Source organism: Hoplias malabaricus, chromosome 11 (genome assembly GCF_029633855.1).
Source record: "Hoplias malabaricus isolate fHopMal1 chromosome 11, fHopMal1.hap1, whole genome shotgun sequence".
Taxonomy (NCBI): domain Eukaryota; kingdom Metazoa; phylum Chordata; class Actinopteri; order Characiformes; family Erythrinidae; genus Hoplias; species Hoplias malabaricus.
Window position 1 is genome coordinate 38,006,252 of NC_089810.1, and position 21,362 is coordinate 38,027,613.

General features: G+C 40.7%; 1 protein-coding gene and 1 long non-coding RNA gene across 5 annotated transcripts; one reads left to right on the plus strand and one right to left on the minus strand.

Moving 5' to 3' along the window:
• Positions 1 to 686: 686 nt before the first annotated feature.
• Positions 687 to 15,227, plus strand: LOC136709161 (uncharacterized). Its single transcript, XR_010804452.1, has 5 exons — positions 687 to 811; positions 10,307 to 10,379; positions 10,546 to 11,729; positions 13,723 to 13,873; positions 14,479 to 15,227. It is a non-coding gene; the product is annotated as an uncharacterized lncRNA (long non-coding RNA).
• On the minus strand, positions 2,977 to 20,863 carry depdc7a (DEP domain containing 7, paralog a). 4 transcript variants are annotated; one of them, XM_066684190.1, is made up of 9 exons: positions 20,748 to 20,863; positions 13,572 to 13,980; positions 12,255 to 12,385; positions 11,520 to 11,712; positions 10,556 to 10,776; positions 9,235 to 9,377; positions 7,153 to 7,278; positions 5,567 to 5,645; positions 2,977 to 3,536 (listed from the first exon to the last, which is right to left on the minus strand). In XM_066684190.1, exons 2-9 carry the CDS (start codon positions 13,976 to 13,978, stop codon positions 3,322 to 3,324), a joined length of 1,515 nt encoding a protein of 504 aa, XP_066540287.1. In that variant the 5' UTR covers positions 13,979 to 13,980; positions 20,748 to 20,863; the 3' UTR covers positions 2,977 to 3,321. The 4 variants fall into 4 exon arrangements, with proteins under 4 accessions (XP_066540287.1, XP_066540288.1, XP_066540286.1 ...); XM_066684191.1 differs by lacking the exon at positions 20,748 to 20,863 and adding an exon at positions 17,310 to 17,836; XM_066684189.1 differs by lacking the exon at positions 20,748 to 20,863 and adding an exon at positions 20,489 to 20,591 and having other exon boundaries at positions 2,978 to 3,536.
• Between the last annotated feature and the right edge of the window lie 499 nt (positions 20,864 to 21,362).

A 21,362-nucleotide genomic window follows, 5' to 3' on the forward strand; every position in this document is an offset into this window, starting at 1 on the left:
GAGATTATCAGTCACATAGCAGTCCTATAGCCATCAAACAACTTCACTTCCAATAAAACGAAGTAAAACACACACAAAAGAAGGGCATTGCCCCCCATGGTTCTGTGGAAATCTAACGTTTATGTAGTGTAAATGTTCTAGGAAAAAACCTTTCAGTTGGTAAAGCAGAATGGTTTTTGGGTCTTTACAATGTAGTGTTCTTTGGTGTCTATTTTCAATATTCATTATCAATTGCTTCTTTTCTGAGGGATATTTCTCGGTTAACCAAATTGTCAAGTAGGAGGACGTCTAATGGACGTTCCCACTGGACACTCGCCTCATTTGCTGTAAATGAACTCGGTGTCTCCTGAGGTATTGTTCTTTGTTTACCTCTGGTCACCGCTAGGCTGCGCAGTGGAGCTGCGCACTGAGCTCTTGACTACATTGGGGAGGCGTTTCAATGCAGCAGACAGACAATGTCATTATTAACAGTTGTGTTCTCAGTCAAACAGCGTATATTACATATTATACTGTAAAACGGTATTAATAGTGAACAAAACAGCTCTCGGCCGCTGTGTTTTGTTCAAACAGACTGAAATGTGGGTGTTAATATTGGGTGTTGTCACAGTAACGAAACTGCAAGGATATTTTTCAAAATAAAAGTAGACACCCACGTAAAAAGATGGTGGTCCAATATTAGACAAAAGGTCTAGGGAAGCGGGAAACAACAGGTGAAACGTGTTTTGGTCCTCCCACACAGCTTGTGTTTTCTTACATTTGTGTTTCCTTAGGTTTGAGACCCCTTGAATATTCATTCTTGTGGCATCACACAGTGAGTTTAAAAAATGTATTTACTTCACCTAGTTTTTATATAAGGGTAGGGAAGTGATGAATAGCCTCATTTGAAAGTTTGGGAGTTTACATTCTACATTTATTTTAAAGCAGAGAGATTTTTGTGTGATTCTCCTGAACTGTATCTTACAGGAGAGTGTCACACCTTGATTTTGGCCCTTGTTAAATGTGGCCAGTATGCGTTCTCCAAGTTATTTTAGGATAGATATAACTTTTACATATACTGCTTATATATTCATTTAGGGAGAAAGGTGGGTGTGGGCTGTGAGTGGTGGAAATTAGCCCTGTTTAGACCACTGTTATGTGCTAATGCATGGCACTTGCTTTCTCAGTTCAACAGCCTTTTTTTTCCATTCCAAAACGTGCCTCTCTTCCAGTATAGCACTATTTTGTTGTCTTGCTCACCTTTCACTTCTTTAGAAGCTTTTACATATGCTCTGAATGTGTGTGCAATATCTATTGCACAGTTTGTCTTGAACCCACTGCCCCTTCAAGATTGGTCAGTTCTGACATTACTGGCCTGGAGGTTGTGGGTTCGTTCCGGGTGACTGTGAGGAGTGTGGTGAGTTCTCCCTGTGTCTGCATGGGTTTCCTCCGGGTGACTGTCTGTGAGGAGTGTGGTGTGTTCTTCCTGTGTCTGCGTGGGTTTCCTCCGGGTGACTGTCTGTGAGGAGTGTGGTGTGTTCTCTCTGTGTCTGCGTGGGTTTCCTCTGGGTGACTGTCTGTGAGGAGTGTGGTGTGTTCTTCCTGTGTCTGCGTGGGTTTCCTCCGGGTGACTGTCTGTGAGGAGTGTGGTGTGTTCTCCCTGTGTCTGCGTGGGTTTCCTCCGGGTGACTGTCTGTGAGGAGTGTGGTGTGTTCTCCGTGTGTCTGCGTGGGTTTCCTCCAGGTGACTGTCTGTGAGGAATGTGGTGTGTTCTCCCTGTGTCTGCGTGGGTTTCTTCCGGTTGACTGTCTGTGAGGAGTGTGGTGTGTTCTCCGTGTGTCTGCGTGATTATACAAACGGTGGATTTAAAACTGAAAATTTGTCTTGAATTTTAAAGGAGGCATACACACTTGTGGACAATGAGTGATTTTAAAGTTTTTCACCCAGTGGTAGTATAAGAAAACCTCTCAATCTATAAAGTAGTGCTGAATTTATAAAACAGACAATAACACATTTGCCTAGAATATTTTGGCCCATTCCTAAATTCCTAAATCAGAACAATATCTCAGTAACATAACGACAAAGATTATATTCATCTGCAGCAGGATCTGCAGAACTTCTGACCTTTTCTTGGCGGGCAACAGAATACTTATGTCTTTGTGCAACACATGAGCCATGTTCATGTCGGAGTTTCCACACTCTGTTCCTGTGCTGAGTGCTGGGGTCTCTGTAGGGAGATAATGACATAACGTCTGGGCTTTCTTCAGAGTTCTCAAGTGTCTGAAGTCCTTTTTCAGAAGTCATCCAAAACTCAGAACAAAAACAGAAATGCTGCAACTGAGGATTCACCACAGACAATAAGCACTAAAGCCAGCTACAATGGGGGGGAAACTTCCTGTGTCATCCAAAGACATGGAGGATTGCGGCATTGGTCTCACAGAGATTTTGGAACTATTTTTTAGACATAGGCTGGATATGATCACAGGATTTTCTTGGTCACAGAGGCACCAAATCTACCACAGAAAGGAACGTCAAATTATAAAATCAGACAAGTGACTGTGACCTGCAACTTAAGAATTAATTTACAATCACGTATTTCACTCTGCGACCATGTTATCGTGATGGTAAAACAAAATGGCCGACACTGCTGATTGTAGCTATGCATCTTGTATATTTCTAAGCATAACAGTGTCACACTTTCTGAAATTATTTAACAACTTCACAAGGTTTGAGACAAGTACGTGAAAATTTAGACACGAAGCTAGCATGATACTTAATGATGGGGTATACGCTTCTATTACTTCATTGCTACAATAATAGTGGTGCAACCCACACATTTAAGTTGAGCTCTTCCCATTATTTTTTAAGAGATAGAGTATTTTTTAGAGTCTACATTTCCTCTGAGCATTCCAGTATTCCGAATTTAAATATATTTAATTTGTGAATGAAGCAAAATACAAAACAGAACACATCTGCGTTTGTCTGGCAATTACACAGCGTACAGGGGGAAGGGTGGTGAGTGTTTGCACAAATCTAGAGCGTGAGACTAGAGTTCTGTAAAGGACAAACTCTTAAAGACTGATAAGAACGCCTCCATTCTGAAGTTACTCATGATAGAGTGTTTATTCGTGGTGCCATATGTCACAAGTTTCAGTCTCAAAAACATTCAAGTAAGGTGACATTATATTGGAACATCTGCATATTTTTGTCATGTTGACCTGTCCGTTAGAAAAAGTAAATAACATTTATACAGAAGATGCAAAATTTTTACAAAATTTACATGTTTTTACATCATTTACACAACACTGTACATTTTGTGGAATCATTTTTTAGTGTAGCAACTTGTTATAGATAAGCACTGGAGATCTGTTTTCCAAAATATTGCACGAATATCTCAGGGTGTCCTCTGTAGAACTGTCCCAGTAGCCGTCTCTTTTCTTTCACAGAGAGTCTTCTGTTCTCGTGGATGGTCCTGAGTAAAGCCCACAGCTCTTCCCTGGTGGTCTTCTGGACTGTTTCTAGGTACGCACCCCTTGTGATACGTCTACAGTATGTTGTACCTGTGGAAAAAAGGAACTGGATAAGTTTTCTCTTTAGTGTACGACTTCCTAACCATATGGACCACAACCTGGACAGCTCTGAGTCTGGGGCCACTGGGTCAAACTGTTGAAATCCACTAATTTGTTATTAATTTTGTAATTAATTATTATAGTATCATCATCATCTCATTATCATTACCTTCCATCTGCTTCTCAGCAACAATGTCTAATAACTTCGCCAACGGGAACCCCAGCTGTTCCCAAACCAGTTGTGAGATGTAACGCTTCTATCTGGTCCTCGGACTGCGCTGTGGTCTCCACCCAGTGTGTTATGATTGGAATATTTCTACTGGGAACTGAACAGGGGCAGTTATAAGGTGTCACCTCAACTTTTCATCCATCCATCCATTATCTGTAACCCTTATCCAGTTCAAGGTCACGGTTGGTCCAGATCCTACCTGGAATCATTGGGCGCAAGGCGGGTATACACCCTGGAGGGGGCGCCAGTCCTTCACAGGGCAACACACACACTCACACATTCACTCACACACTCACACCTACGGACACTTTTGAGTCACCAATCCACCTACCAACTTGTGTTTTTTTTTTGGATTGTGGGAGGAAACCAGAACGCCCGGAGGAAACCCACGCAGACACAGGGAGAATACACCACACTCCTCACAGACAGTCACCCGGAAGAAACCTATGCAGACACAGAGAGAACACACCACACTCCTCACAGACAGTCATCCGGAGGAAACCCACGCAGACACAGGGAGAACACACCAACTCCTCACAGACAGTCATCCGGAGGAAACCCACGCAGACACAGGGAGAACACACCACACTCCTCACATACAGTCACCCGGAGGAAACCCACGCAGACACAGGGAGAACACACCAACTCCTCACAGACAGTCACCCGGAGGAAACCCACGCGGACACAGGGAGAACACACCACACTCCTCACAGACAGTCACCTGGAGGAAACCCACGCAGACACAGGGAGAACACACCACACTCCTCACAGACAGTCACCCGGAGGAAACCCACACAGACACAGGGAGAACACACCACACTCCTCACAGTCACCCAGAGGAAACCCACGCAGACACAGGGAGAACACACCACACTCCTCACAGACAGTCACCCGGAGGAAACCCACGCAGACACAGGGAGAACACACCACACTCCTCACAGACAGTCACCCGGAGCATGAATCGAACCCACAACCTCCAGGTTCCTGGAGCTGCGTGACTGCGACACTACCAGCTGCGCCATGGTGCCGTCCCACCTCAACTTTTCATAATTCCATAACTCAGCCGTTAAGGTGCTCAAACTCTTTGCATATTGTGTTCTCAAATTTGTTGGTGCTCATTTTCGTCACAGTCACTTAACATTCGGCAGTGAAACATTCAACGACGTGCCAAAGGTCTTTTTCCAATGAGTGCCCTATTAATGACATTGGATGGCAAAATAAATCACCCCTAACCCTCCATACTGGGTGCCTATCCAGCCCTGACTGTGTCTTTATATCCTGTCCCTGATTACCACAAATAGGAGTTTAGACACGACGCAACCTTAAACAGTCTCGACTTAGTGCCAAGCATCCGGACGTGACTTTCACTGCACTGCACTGATAACAGCCTCTCCAAAACCCCATTCTCTTGCTGTTTCTCACACATACATTTTTACACATATATAGTTACGTATTTACCATTATTTTATACTAGTAACATTCAGTGTATATGCCCAAAAAACTAACTCAAGTGACATAGATGTGTTTGTGGATGGTGGGAGGAAATCTGGGCATCTGGAGGAAACCCACATCGAAAAGGAGAGAACACCATGTGTATGTTGTGGATGGTGCATAGAATGATATGTGATTTAGACAGGAGAGGCCTGGTTCATATCACCACTGTAAAGATATCTGTTCTTTACACAGAACTATTTCATATTAAAACACTGAATTACTTTGAAACATCCTCTTTTAAGATTTGATTTTGTCTACCAGTTAATTCTTGAAAGTATTTTTAGCATCATTTACTCACCCATAATGATGTCTGGATCTTTCCCTTTGATTATGCTGGCCAGTTTATCACCAACAAGTTTGTGTAATGATACAGGAATCTGGGAGTAACAATCACAGAGGTACAGTCAGTTTTTTTTAGTCTCAGGAAAGTTTTTTATAAAGAAAAAACATGCTGATTTAGATCTTTGAACATGTTTATTTCCACTATGGAAAAATGTGAATAGCAAGATATCCCACAACCTCAGTGTAGCCAATCCAACAAGACATGTTTGGGTTCTTTAATTTGTTTCTTCAGATTTGCTCTGGCACTACAACTCGAATGGAACCAGTAACAAAAGCTTATACCCCACTAATTAGTGTAGTGGAACCTACATACAGACCGTATGGGGTTGTTAAGTAATTACACATATTCATGTATGTGTTCCGCCACTCTACATAGTTTAAAGGCTAAGCACCAGCGATATGAAAGTGTCAAACAGATAAATACAATGGAATTTGAGTTCCTAACTTGTGTTTATTGATCGTCAGAAAACATGTTATTTCTTAATAATTCAAAGAATAAGGTTTAAAAGACCGTTGCCCCCCCCAAACAGTGTTGGGAAACTCTAATAGGCGTCTTGCCTGTGACGTAGATGGTGGACAACAACTCTAGAAGCTGCACTTAATTTAATGCAAAATGACGAAAAGGTGTGTTGTTTTTGGCTGCAATCATTCAATGTACAGTGGGACATCTGTGCACAAATGGCCCAAAGATCTAAATTTGTGACTAAATTTGTCCACTTTAAACGGGCACTTTGGAAAGGACCATCCGCTCACTCCGTTATCTGTAGCTCATTTCACTGGCGCTTTTCCAACAATATGGGCATGTAAGGACACCAACGAAAGGTGTTCAAGAGCCTCTGTAACATGGAGGTAAACAGGGTAAGGACACTCACTTCGCCTGTTTTAGTTGGTGTTAGTTAGCGTTAGCTTGACTCGCTAAACTCGGTGCTCAGATTATACTCGGCTACGTAGCTGCATTACGGAGGTTTATAGTGTCGGATGAATTCGAGTTCGACTTCGATCACATTTACAAGAATAACGGTACCTCTACATTTGAGTTTAGCTTATTGCTAGGCTATTGTCATGAATAATGTTGGTTATTTAGCTAGATACTGTCATAACAGTCAGTCATAACGGTGTTTTACCGCGGCGTTGTTCAGCTGTTGTCCACCAGTGACGTCACGGTCGCGTTCAAGAGTTTCCGTAGCGAGCTCGGGTTTTTTCATCAGTTTAATAAAATTGTTAGTTTTAAAGCAAATTAAGCTGCTATTTTCATTTTAATTCATACTTATATATGTCAGTAACTAAAATAATCTGAAATATTCATGGAGCTCCATTAAGTGGTGCTTAGCCTTTAAAAGGGTGAGGATTTAGAAATGGCCTAATGATGCTAATTCTTGCGGTAGAAACTTCCATATCGTGATCACTACATCAACTCTATTGGCCCTTTATCCACTCTCCAATCCCTAAAGAGACCTCCAACCAACTGTTTAAAATAAAATGAGCTTTGATTATCTCCAGCTAGGCTTCCCTGGCTGTTAAAGTGAGCAGTTTTTGACTCACCTTGAACAGGTCCAAGTGGTTGTCGATCATGAAGAGTACCAGGAGATCTACTTTTCCTTTGGCTAATCTGGCACTGTACACTATGGCACTGGAGAACGCCCTTTTCACTGCCATCCTGTTCTCTATCTGAGAAACCAAATACAACAAGGATACAGTAAATATCAGACCAGATTTACAGCATTAGATATTAGCTACACTAAATAGAGAAAGGTGTGTGGATACAAGCTTATCCAACATATTTTTCCTGAAATCAAGAGCGTATTGAAGAGTTTATTCAAAATATGCTGCAGTATCAGCTTCTACTTTTCTAAGACGATTTAAGAAGACTGCAGTATATGTTAGAACATCATTATTGAGATGTGATGGCATTTATCTTTGACAGCATTAATAAAATCAGTTACTGATATGGGATGATTAGTTCTGGATCTCAAACATCACCACAGCTGATTTGAAAGGTATTGGATGGAGCTCCATCACTGCAGAGAACACAGTTCCACTGTTACGCAGCCCAATGCTAAGGGGCTTTACACACCACTATCAGACACTTGATACTGAGCATGGTGAAACTGAGTTCATGATCCCCAATTTATTTATTTATTTTATTCTGCCTCTGAATGAACATTACACCAACTTTGTGGGCACAACTGGATATCTGTGTAAAAAAAATGGGTCCGGCATAAAGTAGCTGAATTCACTAATTTAAGATTTAGATGCTAACTGGTTGCTAGCTTGAGGTGCTAGCTTCCATCACAATTTCCAGATCATTCTTCCTCACCTTGTGAAAGCAAGCTAATATACTAATGCTTGCTGATAGAGAGAAAACTGAAGTAGAACACACTCGGTGGGGACATTTTTTCATTTGCTTTCATTTTCAATTGTTTAGCAGTGGATTTAGTTGGCAGTCCTGTACAACAATGACTCCCAGTAAATATTCCTCTCTTTAACCAGGGCATAAGGGACCTTATCGCTGTTTAAAAGAACCTAGTGTGACCTTTCGTCCACACCATTTTTTCATCCTGCTCTCCAGCTGTATCGCTGTAATCAGGACTAATTCTCTGATGACTAATGATTTGGCGAGTGTGGCCCAGCCGTATCCTTGGACAAACACCTTATTATATAACACAGCTCCGTAGCACCATTTTTCAAATAATGGCAAGTGTGTTGGTAACAAAGCTGATCACTCATTTGAAAAGTAAGTGTTCTAGATGTAGGTTGTGTTTGGATTGAATTACACTGTGAATATGTGATCTCCATTTATTTTAGTGCATGACGTTCAGTGCAACTCATCATAAATCATATCTCTTCTTCTAAAATGTATTGTTTACTGCCTCTGTATGACACACTCATCCATAAACATGGACAATCTATGCACATATTATACGTATGATGAATGGAAACAAAAGGTTTTGATCCAACAATAAAAATAAAGAGCTTAGAGTGGAATGTAATTTAGAACTTAATCGTTTGAACCTTTGTAAGGGTTGTGTATGTTGTTATTATTATTTTTATTTTAACGTTACATTTATATAGTGCCTTTCTAGAAAACCAAGGATGCTTTACAAACAACACTCAACATTCAATCCACACACGCACTGGTGAGAAGCAGCAGCCAAACGTGCACAGGATACTCTCAACCAGGAACGTCCATCCACCTGGAGGACTGCATCAGGCACTAGGGTGTCACCCAGGATAGAGCTCCAATCCATATCTGGGCACACCCACATTCACTCATTATATCCCACACATCCACACTCACACCAGGACAGTTATTAGAGAGGCCAGTTCACCTAATCTCCATGTTTTTTTGGATGGGGTTAGGGTTACGGTAAGAGTTACTTGTGTGGTTCTACCTGTTATGAAGTTTGAGCGTCAGCATTCCTTGTAGTTTCCCCACTGTGTAATCTGACCTGGTGGGTGTGTGTTGTGTATATTCTGTGTAGTTTAAACTTGTTTATTTTTTTGTAGAGTTGTCCGACTGTGTAATTTGAGCTTGTGCACACGTTGTGTATTTTCTTTGTGTAGTTTTACGTGTTGAGTATTCTGAATTCATTAATACTTTATTTATTCATAGTGTAGTCTCACCTCTTTGTGTAGTTTTATTTCGTGTGACCGAGAGGCGACGGCCATGAAGCGCAATAATCTCCTGAGCTCTTCTCTACTTCTCGAGTCTTGGAGCTTCAGACATAACTGTAGAGCCTCTAGAGCCTGCTCCTGCTTCCCATTCACTACAACAGACACACACAATGTGGATCTCAAATAAAACAAAAGCCACCTGTCATATATCTTCTGAGCCTTACTGGCAGTTTGTTCTAGAAACAAGGTTAGCATAAAGTAGCTAAACTCTGACCACATCTTTAACAAAAACAAGTGGCAAACACAGTGGTATTTTGCAAAGAAGGTGGTCCATGACCGTGGTAAGCATTTTGTCTCACACTGACGCTTAAACTATCCGTTAAGTATTTGGTCTCAACCAGTTTTTAACCTTCCTCTTGTGTTAGGGTCTGGAGCGACCCGTGTTTAGGTTTTAAATGAATACAAGTGCTCCATAAATTTGTTTATTGCATCAAGACTTATTGACTTTGTCAGGAACTTCTATTTCAACAAAATAATATATATATTTACTAAATTATAAAATGCTCTTATTAAAATTAAGAATTTTTTGTTGTTAGGGTCGATTTCAATCCAGGTATAATTTTAAATCAGAAAACAAAAAACACACTGTACACCAACAGCCTACAGCTGGCTCCTCCTACAACCACTCGAGCTTCAGTTAGGGGCTCCTATCTATGTCCAGACATGTAAGGCCCAGTCAGTTTAGAGTTGGTGTTTTGTAGAGTGTACATCTCCAGTTTACAGTCTGCAACAATGAACAATTAAAACCAATCCAATCATGGATAAGAAAGAATAACGAGGTCAACAAGAGGTAAGACACAAATTGGCTGATAATTAATTGTTTTTAGGGGGTTTTATGGCTGATTTAAGACACAGGTTACAACTGACCCATTAACATAAGAGATGGTAACAGAAAGCTAACAAAGGAGGAAGGTTAAATGTTATATATAGAAATGAATGTTGTCAGTTAATGAAGTAGTTCTGAGAGAAAATATCTCCCCCCACCATAATGTACCCTATAATCTGTGCCCCTTTCTTTCAGTTTCCTGTGACAAATTTTGCACCCCCACCTTTGTCCCACCTCCTCCTCCTGTTGTTTCACACCTAGTAGCAAGGTGAGAGTTAAACTGCACACTTCTACCCTACTACAGTACCATGCAGTATGAGGTTACATGCCATAAATCCACCCAAGTGCCCCTGTAGCACGTGAGTTACATTAAAAAAGGGGGAAGCATGTTATCTTGGTTTTGAACAAAACAAATTTTTCTAATATTTCTCCAGGCGTTCTTACCTAACAGCTCACAGATACCAGTGTGTATGTCGAACACATGGTTGCTTAGGAGCGGGAGTTGATCTGTGTGGCCATAGTGCTGGATGAGAATGCTGTAGAGCAGCCGTTTGTATTGGGACGTTTCCTCTGCACACTTGGCCAGACCTCGGCTCACCTCCACGACCAGCTGATCAGGCAGAAAATCTAGACAGTCCACTGCAGTGGACAGCCAGTCATCAGCCCTGAGAGGAAAAAAAACATGAATAAATAAGGATGACGAGGACGACAAAGAGGAAAAGCAAAAAAGAAACAAAGGGAGAGAGAGAGAGATGTGGTAATTCCCTTGCTCTTCTGACTGTTGACCATGTGGCAATAAAACCACAAACAGCCTGAGGGCTAAGGCCTTCAGAAGGAGCTCATTACATAACGACTAGCCTCCATTCATCTGGATGGAATACCTCAGCTCCTCACACGCAAGCAGGGATGTGTTTTGCTTTGGATTTACGTAAACATGCCTTATTCATCAGACTTCCAGATTTCAGTACTCTTCTGGTGCGTCATATAAAGATGGGAGATGGCAAACCAGATCTTTCATTGTTAAAAAAAAGGAGTGAAGATAGCAGTGAAACAGTTCCTCAAAAGTTCAATTTCCCTCAAAATTATGCTGCTGACTGGTAAAATAAATTAAAAGCTGATTCTTTTGGAAGACGGGCTTTTTATCAGTTTATTTTCTCAACTTCAGAAGTACCCAGTTCAATCTACACCACAAAACCTCTCAATCTTTTGTCTGTGACTCTGTTACCATCTGCTAACATCCCATTACGAAGCACAAAACCGTCACAGAACCTCAGTAAGACCTATTAAGGCATACTGAGATGAGAAAGAGCACAGAAGAAGAATCTGTTGAAAAAGTAAGAACAGTAGAGGGAGATAAACTTTGAAGAAGAAGAAGACGAAGGAATAGAAACAGAAGAAAATCACATACTGGGCTTCGCTGAAGGCCTTGAGAATTTCTCGGTCCAAGTAGCTGCTGGTGTAAAGCAGGTCAGGGTCGCTGTCCATTCCATGAAGCGGGGGTCGGGGGCTCTCTTTCCCGTCGAGAAGACTTTCCAGCAGAGGAAGCTCAATCAGCTGCAGGAGTCTCAGTGTCGTCTGCTGCTGCCAGATCTCATCCACCACTGAGGAGAGACAGAAGGTCAGAATTTTTTAAAATTTATTTATCCTTATTTTTAAGATGGGAAATGCCTATAGCGCTTAAAGGAATACTCGTTTATCAAACTGTGTTTTCAGTAAAGCCTAAGTCTAAATATTATTGGAGGAGCCTGTCTGCCCACTTGTTCGGTTAAACAAAAGTTATTATTCATGAATGGGTTTTTTTTTTTACATATACAAGCAAGCATTCATTTGTATAAGCAAATATCTATTTAGATAGTCATTTGTAAAATGAAAGTGAATTAAGGAGGTCCTGCTTGTGTGGTTTTTCGTATAAATAACACTCGCCTGAATGATTTCAGCTTGCAAAACACATCTTTAATTACTTGTTTCCCGTTTCTCTTTCTTCAGCATCAGTAGGATGCAGTTCCGTATCACAGAAAACAACTCAAAATTTCCTTGTACTTCATAAAATAACAAAAACTCGTAGAATATCGTATGCGGCAGAAGCAGCAGATGGAGATTAGGCTGTATTTCTTTAATACATCTGCACTACAGTGCTACTTACACTCTTGTGATAAGCCCAGGTTCATCAGCTGTGGTGTGATGGTTGTAATGGAGCTCAGGTTCCCTAACACATCCTCCAGAGATTTATCTGTTTTGACCGGTGAGGTGTTTGAATACTCCTGTTCCTCTTCCCTGAATGGAAAAATATGGATCAGATTAGAATCAGACCATGGTGTTACACAAGGTGGAAGTGGGACAGCTCACATTAACATTAGACTAACACACACACACACTCAGCTTAAGAACTGAATTCCGCAGACTACAACAAATCCCGCGTGCTGAAACTTCACAGAAGTCTGTAGATGATTACTCTTTCATTACAAGCTCAGTCAAAAAACAGTAACCCCAGAAGGTAAAGAGGGCTCCAGACTCCAGAGGGCAAAACCTGCTTTGGAAAAATAATCTGAAGCAACCCGTGCTTGGACATTAGTTAATAATATACATCAGCTCTTCATGCTCACATGCATCAGTATTAAAAACAAGAAGTGTGCTTTTCCAGAGGCCATGGTTCAACAACATCATTATAGGTGTAAGGCATAGGCGATGTCCTACATTTTTCCCAAAATACATTCATTCATTCATTGTCTGAAACCGCTTATCAAATTCAGGGTCACGGTGGGTCCGGAGCCTCCCCGGAATCACTGGGAACACACCATGGAGGGGGCGCCAGTCCTTCACAGGGCGTTTCCAAAACACAATATATTTATAAATGTAGAGGCCATAGTTATTTACATTAGAGAGGACTTTACAATGGCAATGGAGGGGATGATTCGACAAGTAGTCATGAACTCCTATTGTAGTATTGTGGGCCTTTTGATTATCATCTGAGAAGGGCCTAGAAAATGGTGTATTTGCTACCTACTTTAACATAAAAAAAAGTCATTTGAATTAAATCATGTCACGTTTTTGTGACTCCTAGAGGCAGGCAATATTCAAAACACGTCCAAAAAAGAACAAGGGAAAATGATGTTCATTCATTCATTCATTGTCTGTAAACACTTATCCAGTTCAGGGTCGTGGTGGGTTCGGAGCCTACCCGGAATGATTGAACACAAGGCAGGAATACACCCTGGAGGGGGCGCCAGTGCTTCACTGAGTGGAAGAAATGATATAGCCACGGCTATATCTTTAAACTATATCTGTTTCAAAGTAAATAGTTAAATAACTTTTAAAATGTGATGCTATAAACTATATGCACTGACGTCGCTCCTTTGTAAAGACTTTCCTGTCATGCAGATTAGAAGTGTATGACCATGGATGAATGTGTAAATATTTGAAACCACCACTACAAAGAGCTCCTTCAGAATAAAAACTGTACCTTTTAGAGGCTTCGTTCCTCTGGATGCACTCTGATTTGTATCCAGTATTTGTGTTGGGACTCTTGGGAACTGGCGTGTTGAGGAACCTGTACAGACTGTAACTACTGTCCTCAAACTTGGCCTGTCTTTTCTCCTTCCCAAAAACTTTAGTGCCCACTGCCTCAAACACCCGCGAGTCCATGAGGGCCTGGCAGAGGCGTACAGCTTTAAAGCGAGGAACCTCCTCATCGCCGCAGAATTTGTTCTGGATGATGTGGGCCAGCACCACGTCCACGGCCTCTGAGCCGATGAAGCAGTCCGGGTAAGATTTGAGGTTGTGTCGTCGCCTCTTTACCTCGACCTGAGTCTGGAGGTTGTTGATGATGCTGCTCCAGATATATGTCGCTCGGAATGGCTTCCCAGCCATATCTGGAATAAGAAGAGAGAGGGGAAGAATCATGAGTGAGTTGGACTTCCAAGAATAGATTACATCCAACTAGACTAGTTCCCACAATTATTTCATTTGTCAAACTCTCACTTTTTTAAAAAACAGACGTGTTCTGTGAAAGTCAGGTTTACGCAGTCTATTCATCATCTTTAACAGCTTGAAACATGAAGAAATATCTCTAAGAAAGGCATGAACGGATTTATTAATGAAAAGGAAACCTTCTGGGAATGGGCCATCAACACGTCTCTGCTTATTTAAGGCCTAATTCACCTCTTTAATCATCAAAGTGACCATGCCAGATGTGGTGTATATACTTTCCCATGTTTTATACCCGAGGGTGCAGCCCTGGTAAACAGAGTTTTATGAGATTCAAAAGCTCCATTATAAAGACCATCTCCAGCCAAAGGCAATATGAAGTGAGCTTTCTGAATCACACCACAGGGAATAGTCTTTTCTCACAAAATGTATTTCTTCTCCAGGCACCAGCGTCCAGCTCTGAAGCGGCGATGAAGGTGTGTAGTTCCTCAGGGATCTCCCACCCTGGTCTTTCGAAAGAAAAGCCAGGATCCCACACCACTGCTCTTAACACATGCAGATTTAAATAGCTCAGAGCTCCCCTCCCTTGCTACACCCACTCATCAATGAAAGACCCCGGTCTGAATGGACAATACTTGGCTGTGGGATAAAGGATTTTCTCCACATCACTGCTTCACATGGAGCAGATAAGTGGAGTGAATCAGTGTCTCAGACCCTGAGACAACACATTGAATGAATATGTGCACTTTGAGGACAGTAAATCAAAGCTAGATGCAATTCTTCATACAACTGTCAGGATTGGAAATACTCCATTTATTGGGACTTATGACAAATAACGGCACTAAGAAGGGGTTGCTTCCCTAAAAAACATTTTGTAAATGTGATGGGCAAGAGTTTAGACACACGGAGTTAATGTTCTATGAATAATAAAGTGCTATTTCACATGAGAATATTTTAATATGCTGCAAATAATATGAAGCATGCAGTATTTGAATACTGCTGTTAAACCCGACCCAAAATTGAATTTCCTCCACAGTGTGTGAAGCTCAAGTGATGGAATCAGAGTGGCCACTGACTGAGGTCTAATCAGATCAGGGGCAGTGGCTGACTAAGCTGTTTCCTTATAGTTTCCTGATTACAGTAACACCTGGTACAGCCATCTTTTGCATATCGGACAATACAGCTGCATATCTCTGACAGGTTTGACCAAGATAAAGGCTGATATTTCAGAAGAGATAATGGATGATCTGTTTTTAGAGTCGCTGTGATTTCTACAAAGAGGTATAATCTCCACTGCACAACACTAACAACAAAACACACATAGAACTGAATCTCGGCATGTCCAGGTCTACCACTGGCTGTGTCTGTTTAAAATACACAACTGTTTAAAACAGTTGTGTATTGTATTTCATAGAATAAAAATGACATTCTCAGACAATTTATGACATTTACGTCTGAAAAATTCTTTTTAAGGAAGAGACAACCCTGATATTTGCCGGTTCTATTAATATACCTTTACTCTTCCAGTTCCAGATTTCCTTGAAATGAACCACACTACATGGTCACTTACTGAAAACATGGCCAGCTCATGCTCATATGATTCAGACTTAAGCAAGACATATTGTAAAAATACAACGTATATTAAGTACTGGGCAGTAAAATAAACACAACTCTAAGAACTCTAACTTTACTAATAATATAAATGCATGGAAAATAGTAGGGGCCCCCTGTATCCACAGGGATCTCAATGTTTTCTACGTCCAAAAGGAGGAGGAGGACAACATGAATCACTAAGGCACAAGTATGCAAGGAAAAATCTGAAGATGTTTTAGAAATTTTACAAAATTCATTATAAATCCCCAAAAAATAATCTTAATTGCCATTCCTGATATTTCATGCTTGCAACACAAATATTTCCCTGAAGACATTTCACTCAAGTTATTTTAAATAAGTGAAAGCTGGTTATTACTTGGAGCAGGGGATTGTGTGGTAAACAACTGGCAACACCTTGTTTTGAGCACGTTCTACACTGTTGCCCCTGGATAAGTCTGAGGTGGGAATACTCAGTATAGCAACACACACCGCTGTGTTTGCCCAACATTCAAGTAAATAATCGCTGAGGGATTTGGGTGAAACATGTACTTCTCATTACAATACCCTGGAACAGACACAGTTACTGGGAATTAAGAGTGTTTTTCTATAATTAAACTCTATAAGCAGTAATGGTTGTGATGAACAGGTAAAATTCACCAGGAATAAACCCAGAAATGTAGCAGGGTGTTTCGAGTATAGACAGGTCTAACGGACGCAGCCTTAGGGTGATGCTAAGGGTCTAGTTATTTTTGAATTTGCGCAGATGTTCAGAGTGGATTGAGACAGCAGTGTAAATAAAGAGCAATCTACATTTATATACAACACTAACATCATTCCGTGTTTTAACTTTTAAAAGAAAGCTACTTCATTGCCTCAAATAGTAGGTTTTATTTAACTTTAATTAAACGATAACAGACTATTGTTCTGTTGCACCACTGATCTGAGGCATTTAAAAAAAATAGCTTTTACAGTGTTTTACAGTAGTTTTACAGTTAAATGCTGTATATTAGGAGTTTACTCAAAACTACATGTTTTAAGAACAAAAAGAAATTGTGACGTGGTAAAAATGCGCATGTTATTTATAAACCTTAATGTAAACAATACTCAGAATATGAATTATCTATTTATAGTAATATCTTCTCAAGAAATGACTATCATTAGCTATATACTCAGAGAGATTTTCTCAAATAAAAGACATATTTGATATATTTTAGTTCATATTCTCTACTATTATGGAGCCCACAACATAAAACAACTAATTTAGGTGGTCCGTTTTTCTGTAGGAATTTGTTCTTACTCCAAAAATGTTTTAAATACGAAGCGTCGAAGAGTCTCAGCTTAAAAACGCAACATAAACTAAAAGAACATAGCAAACAATTACACAAAACTGTGCAAAAAACTGTAAACTGTTTACAACCCTCACACAAATCCTGGGCGTACAGTACACGCTTCTTTTAACCGTTGAAAACTCTCTCCACCTGTTTTAACCTTTTTCTACTATTTTACTAGCACCGTCGTGCTCCTATTATAAAACACTGACGTGTGCAGTTTAAACACACAAAAATAAAAACTTTAAAGTCTAAAGTAGACTGTATTATATGAGTTTTAACGTTATTTTGAACACCCCCTATTCTTAATACACATCCCAGTAGAACGAAGTCTGCTAAATCACGAGTCGTACTTTACCCGGAGGTCGGTGCATGTTAGAATCGCCTCTGAATTCACAAGGTGATTAAGGAAAGCTAAATAAGTAGCTGTCCATTCTAATCCTTTATAGCGTTGTTCTCCAGCGCTGAGGTAAACTACACTAAACTCGCTTCTTTCTCAGCCCCTCACTGAGAGGAATAGAGGTAGAGAAACGCCGCCGTTTTCACCCACCCGTATTCCGACTTTAAGCCCCGCCCTCTTGTTCTCTGATTGGCTAACGCTTCACCCAGAGCCGCCCACTCGTCTCGCGCATTGCAAGTGTTAACTGCCACCACATTTACATTAACAATAGGCTCATTAACGAGTCTTCGAAAAGAAACGGTTATTCATCGCATTCAGTGCAGTTTCAGTTTTTCTTCAAGGACTGGCAAAAATGGGAGTTGGTGAAACAAAAATTTGTCCGCAATACATTTAAATGTTTTGCCTCTTTTAAGCAGAATATAGCCTAAATAAACACGTGTCTTTTCTTATTTGATGCAGCCTTCCCCCTCAGACTCTGGTTGTGTTATTGTTATATCGTTGTTAAGTCACATAAAAGCAAATATTTAAATCCCGACCAGTTAAGGGATTAATTTGCTCTCATAGTCAACAGTGTTATACACCAAGGTTTTAAGCTTCACATGCTTTGTGCCCAGCGTCTGGAGACCGGATGAATGCTGCCATTTGTCGGTCATTGTGCCATCTGCTCTTGTAGTTATAATCCACTCTGTGGTCCTCAGAAAAGCTTGAAAGGGCAGAGGAGAATCAGACCGCACACATGTTTTATTATTATTATTAACTTTAATTAACTAATTAGCTGTGAGATGTGTTTAAAAAATATCTTGGTTGTTCTTAAGGACAAGTTACATACGACTAATGTACTACACCTTTCTCAGACAGGAGCATTAACCCTTAGCTCTACAGGGGAAGGCAAAAAAGCTATTAACTTTAATTTAAGTACATTAATGAAAAGTGATTTTATTCCAAATAATTTTAGAGCATGTCTACTGGTCCATTGTGTATGAAATGTAAAAACAAAACAATGGTTTTCTGTTCCTTTTGAATAATGTATTAATAAAAAAGAAATGGAGAATAATTCATGAGTATTCCTAATGTATTACATACTTGTTAAATAAATTACTCTTTATTATATTTCTGCACGTTTACTGAAAGTCCACAGTTGATTGCACCGTTTCATGTCTTAAATTCTTAAAAGCTGAAACAGTAGCAAAATATAAATCGTAGAAATTAAATAAATACAGTCTAGGTGCTTGAATTATACTAAAAAATGTTTGGAAAAATGTTTGGTTTAGACGACAAGTTGTGATAAGTTACACATCCTATAGAGAGAGAACCATTCTACGCATTTTAATGCACGGTTTATTTGCTTCTTATTCTAACATATAGAAAAAAACTCAAATATGTCGTCTGTACAAATGTTTCTAATAAATTAAACTGCAAACAAACAGAAAACGTTTATTGTACAGAACTGGATAAACTCTTTTAACTTTGAAAACCAAGAAAACTTATCATTAGACTGGGAGTGTTTAACTTTCACATTGTAACTCAGTATCTGCAGTTATAATAATGTAAACTGTGCAGAGTTTAGTGTGCTCCAGATGAGACACATCAGCTTTATTTCTCCTGAGTGGAGATAAGAAGGTCTCCAACAGTGAACACAGCCTTGAGGATCAGATAGAGCAGCATTCTCGCTCTGGAGGTGTTTGTGTTTAGAGTTTATGCAGTAAAGAACTGGAGGAGGGGGGATTAAACCGGTCAGACCGGGGGACTGGAGGAGGGATGACAGCCATACTCTGAGACACTCCTCCTTCTAAATAAGAAGTTTTATGGCAGCTTTTAAGGAAAAGCAAGGACAAAGGGGGAATAAGCGTAGCACATCGAGGGCTACACTCAGAGACCAGCACCAGCAGAGACGTCATTACAGACAGCACCACAGCACTGCTCTGTAAACGCTCTAATCTTTACCGAGGTTACAGTAAACTCTTCTGTAAACTGCACTGAAGTTACTCCACTAAAACTCAACTCTACTGTAAACTATAAACCCTACCTGAGCAGTGGAATCATTTGAAATTATTTGTAATATGATTTTAATGAAAAATACCCAATACAAAGAAGTTTGAAATAATGTAGGTACACACCATACCATATTGGGTCCAGTGCCTACCTGGAATCATTGGGCGCAAGGCGGGAATACACCCTGGAGGGGGCGCCAGTCCTTCACAGGGCAACACAGACACACACACCTACGGACACTTTTGAGTCGCCAATCCACCTACCAACGTGTGTTTTTGGACTGTGGGAGGAAACCCACGCGGACACAGGGAAAACACACCAACTCCTCACAGACAGTCACCCGGAGCGGGAATCGAACCCACAACCTGCAGGCCCCTGGAGCTGTGTGACTGCGAAACTACCTGCTGTACCACCGTGCCGCCCACCATTAACATATATTTTATGGTATTTTATTCAATACAAACTATTAAAATGAATATACATTTTGATCCGTCAAAACAGTATGCACAGCAGCACGTTGTAGTTCTACATTTACAGACTGTAGTCCACCTGTTGCTCTGTATATTTGGTTAGCCCCCTTTCACCCTGTTCTTTTCAAATGGCCAGGAGCCCCACAGAGCAGGTATGGTGGCTCATTCCCAGTGCTGCGGTGACACTGACCTATTGGTTGTGTGTGTTGTGCTGGAAGAAGTGGATCAGACACAGCAGGGCTGCCTGAGTTTTTAAACCCTTCACCAACCAAAAGCGTCCAGCCAACAGCGACTTGTAACCACTGATGAAGGACTAGAGGACGAGCGACACACACTGTGCAGCGACAGATGAGCTACTGTCTCTGACTCTACATCTACAAGGTGGACCAACGAGGGAGGAGTGTCTCACAAAGTGGACAGAGAGTGGACACAGGGTTTAAAAACTGCAGCAAATTTAAGGCTTGTTTAAAGCAGTAAGTTGGGGGGGAATTTATATATTTTATATATATATAATTAACTTTAACTAGAAACAGTCTAACAGTTCGTTATAAAGACATAAGAATCCATGACATCAAGCTCTCACTCACAACAGAGTCTATATTGTGTCAGAGCAGCTATTTAAGTCTCTGTAACTGTCTACAGCACTGTCAGAATGACCATTTCAACTCACCTCGTCCGGTTCAGCCAACATGAGCCGTGTGGGTAATTAATCTCTTTTTACGGGTAGTGTATAGTGAGCCGAACGTGAAACCAGTGTTTAAGCAGTTCCTCTTCCCACTGGGTAATGTGCATGAATGTCTAAAACTGGTTCCACTGCTTTCAGAGTTTTCTTGAAGGACTGGAATAGTGCAGTCGCATTGTTGACCAAACCTCTTCTCCTTCACGTAACAAACAATCATTCCTTCATTTATCAATCATTCATGACTTACCTGTTAATCTGTCACGGCCTCGGATGGAGCGTCATCCAATCATTTAGACCTTTGCTGTCAGCCAACAGGGAGAACCTGTCAAAAATATTAGAGCTTCATTATTCCTTACTGCGACCTTCTTATCAGATGTTGAAAATGCCTGGCTCACTTCCTTTAACCTGGCCTCTAAACGCCACTGCAGCAGTTTATCAGCTCAGTGGGAAGTGTGTGTGGGACGTGATATGGCGTCAAACATTGAGAGCTGTGGAGAGAGAGAGAGAGAGAGACTGCTCTGATTAATAAGTTAATAAGGACAAAGTGATTTTGTCAATTTGTGAGCATAAGAAGTGAAAGACCAAATAAAGTGTCACAACTATGTCAAAGTTTGTAGAAACTCCTTGTACTTAGTGAATTCATCTGCTTTAAGGTCCACCCACTGTAGGCACAGGTTTTCAATTGAGCACAAGCATTATAATCTCTGTAGAAAAGCATGAAAGTAAATGGGACACTCTGGAGTGGCTGAACAGTCATTACGTTCAATGCCAAGTACCAGATACTAGAGAATAAAGGCCCTCAGAATGGAAATATATTCACTAAAGAAATACCTTTGGGTGGGGTTGAAGTGGTGTTTGTGAT

Bases quoted from the DNA above. Each gene is read 5' to 3' on its own strand.
- depdc7a (XM_066684188.1), bottom strand. The intron at 7,279-9,234 runs GTGAGACTACAC...TTGGTTTCTCAG, and splicing joins AAATAAAACTACACAAAGAG to ATAGAGAACAGGATGGCAGT. The intron at 3,537-5,566 runs GTGAGTAAATGA...TTTTTTCCACAG, and splicing joins AGATCCAGACATCATTATGG to GTACAACATACTGTAGACGT.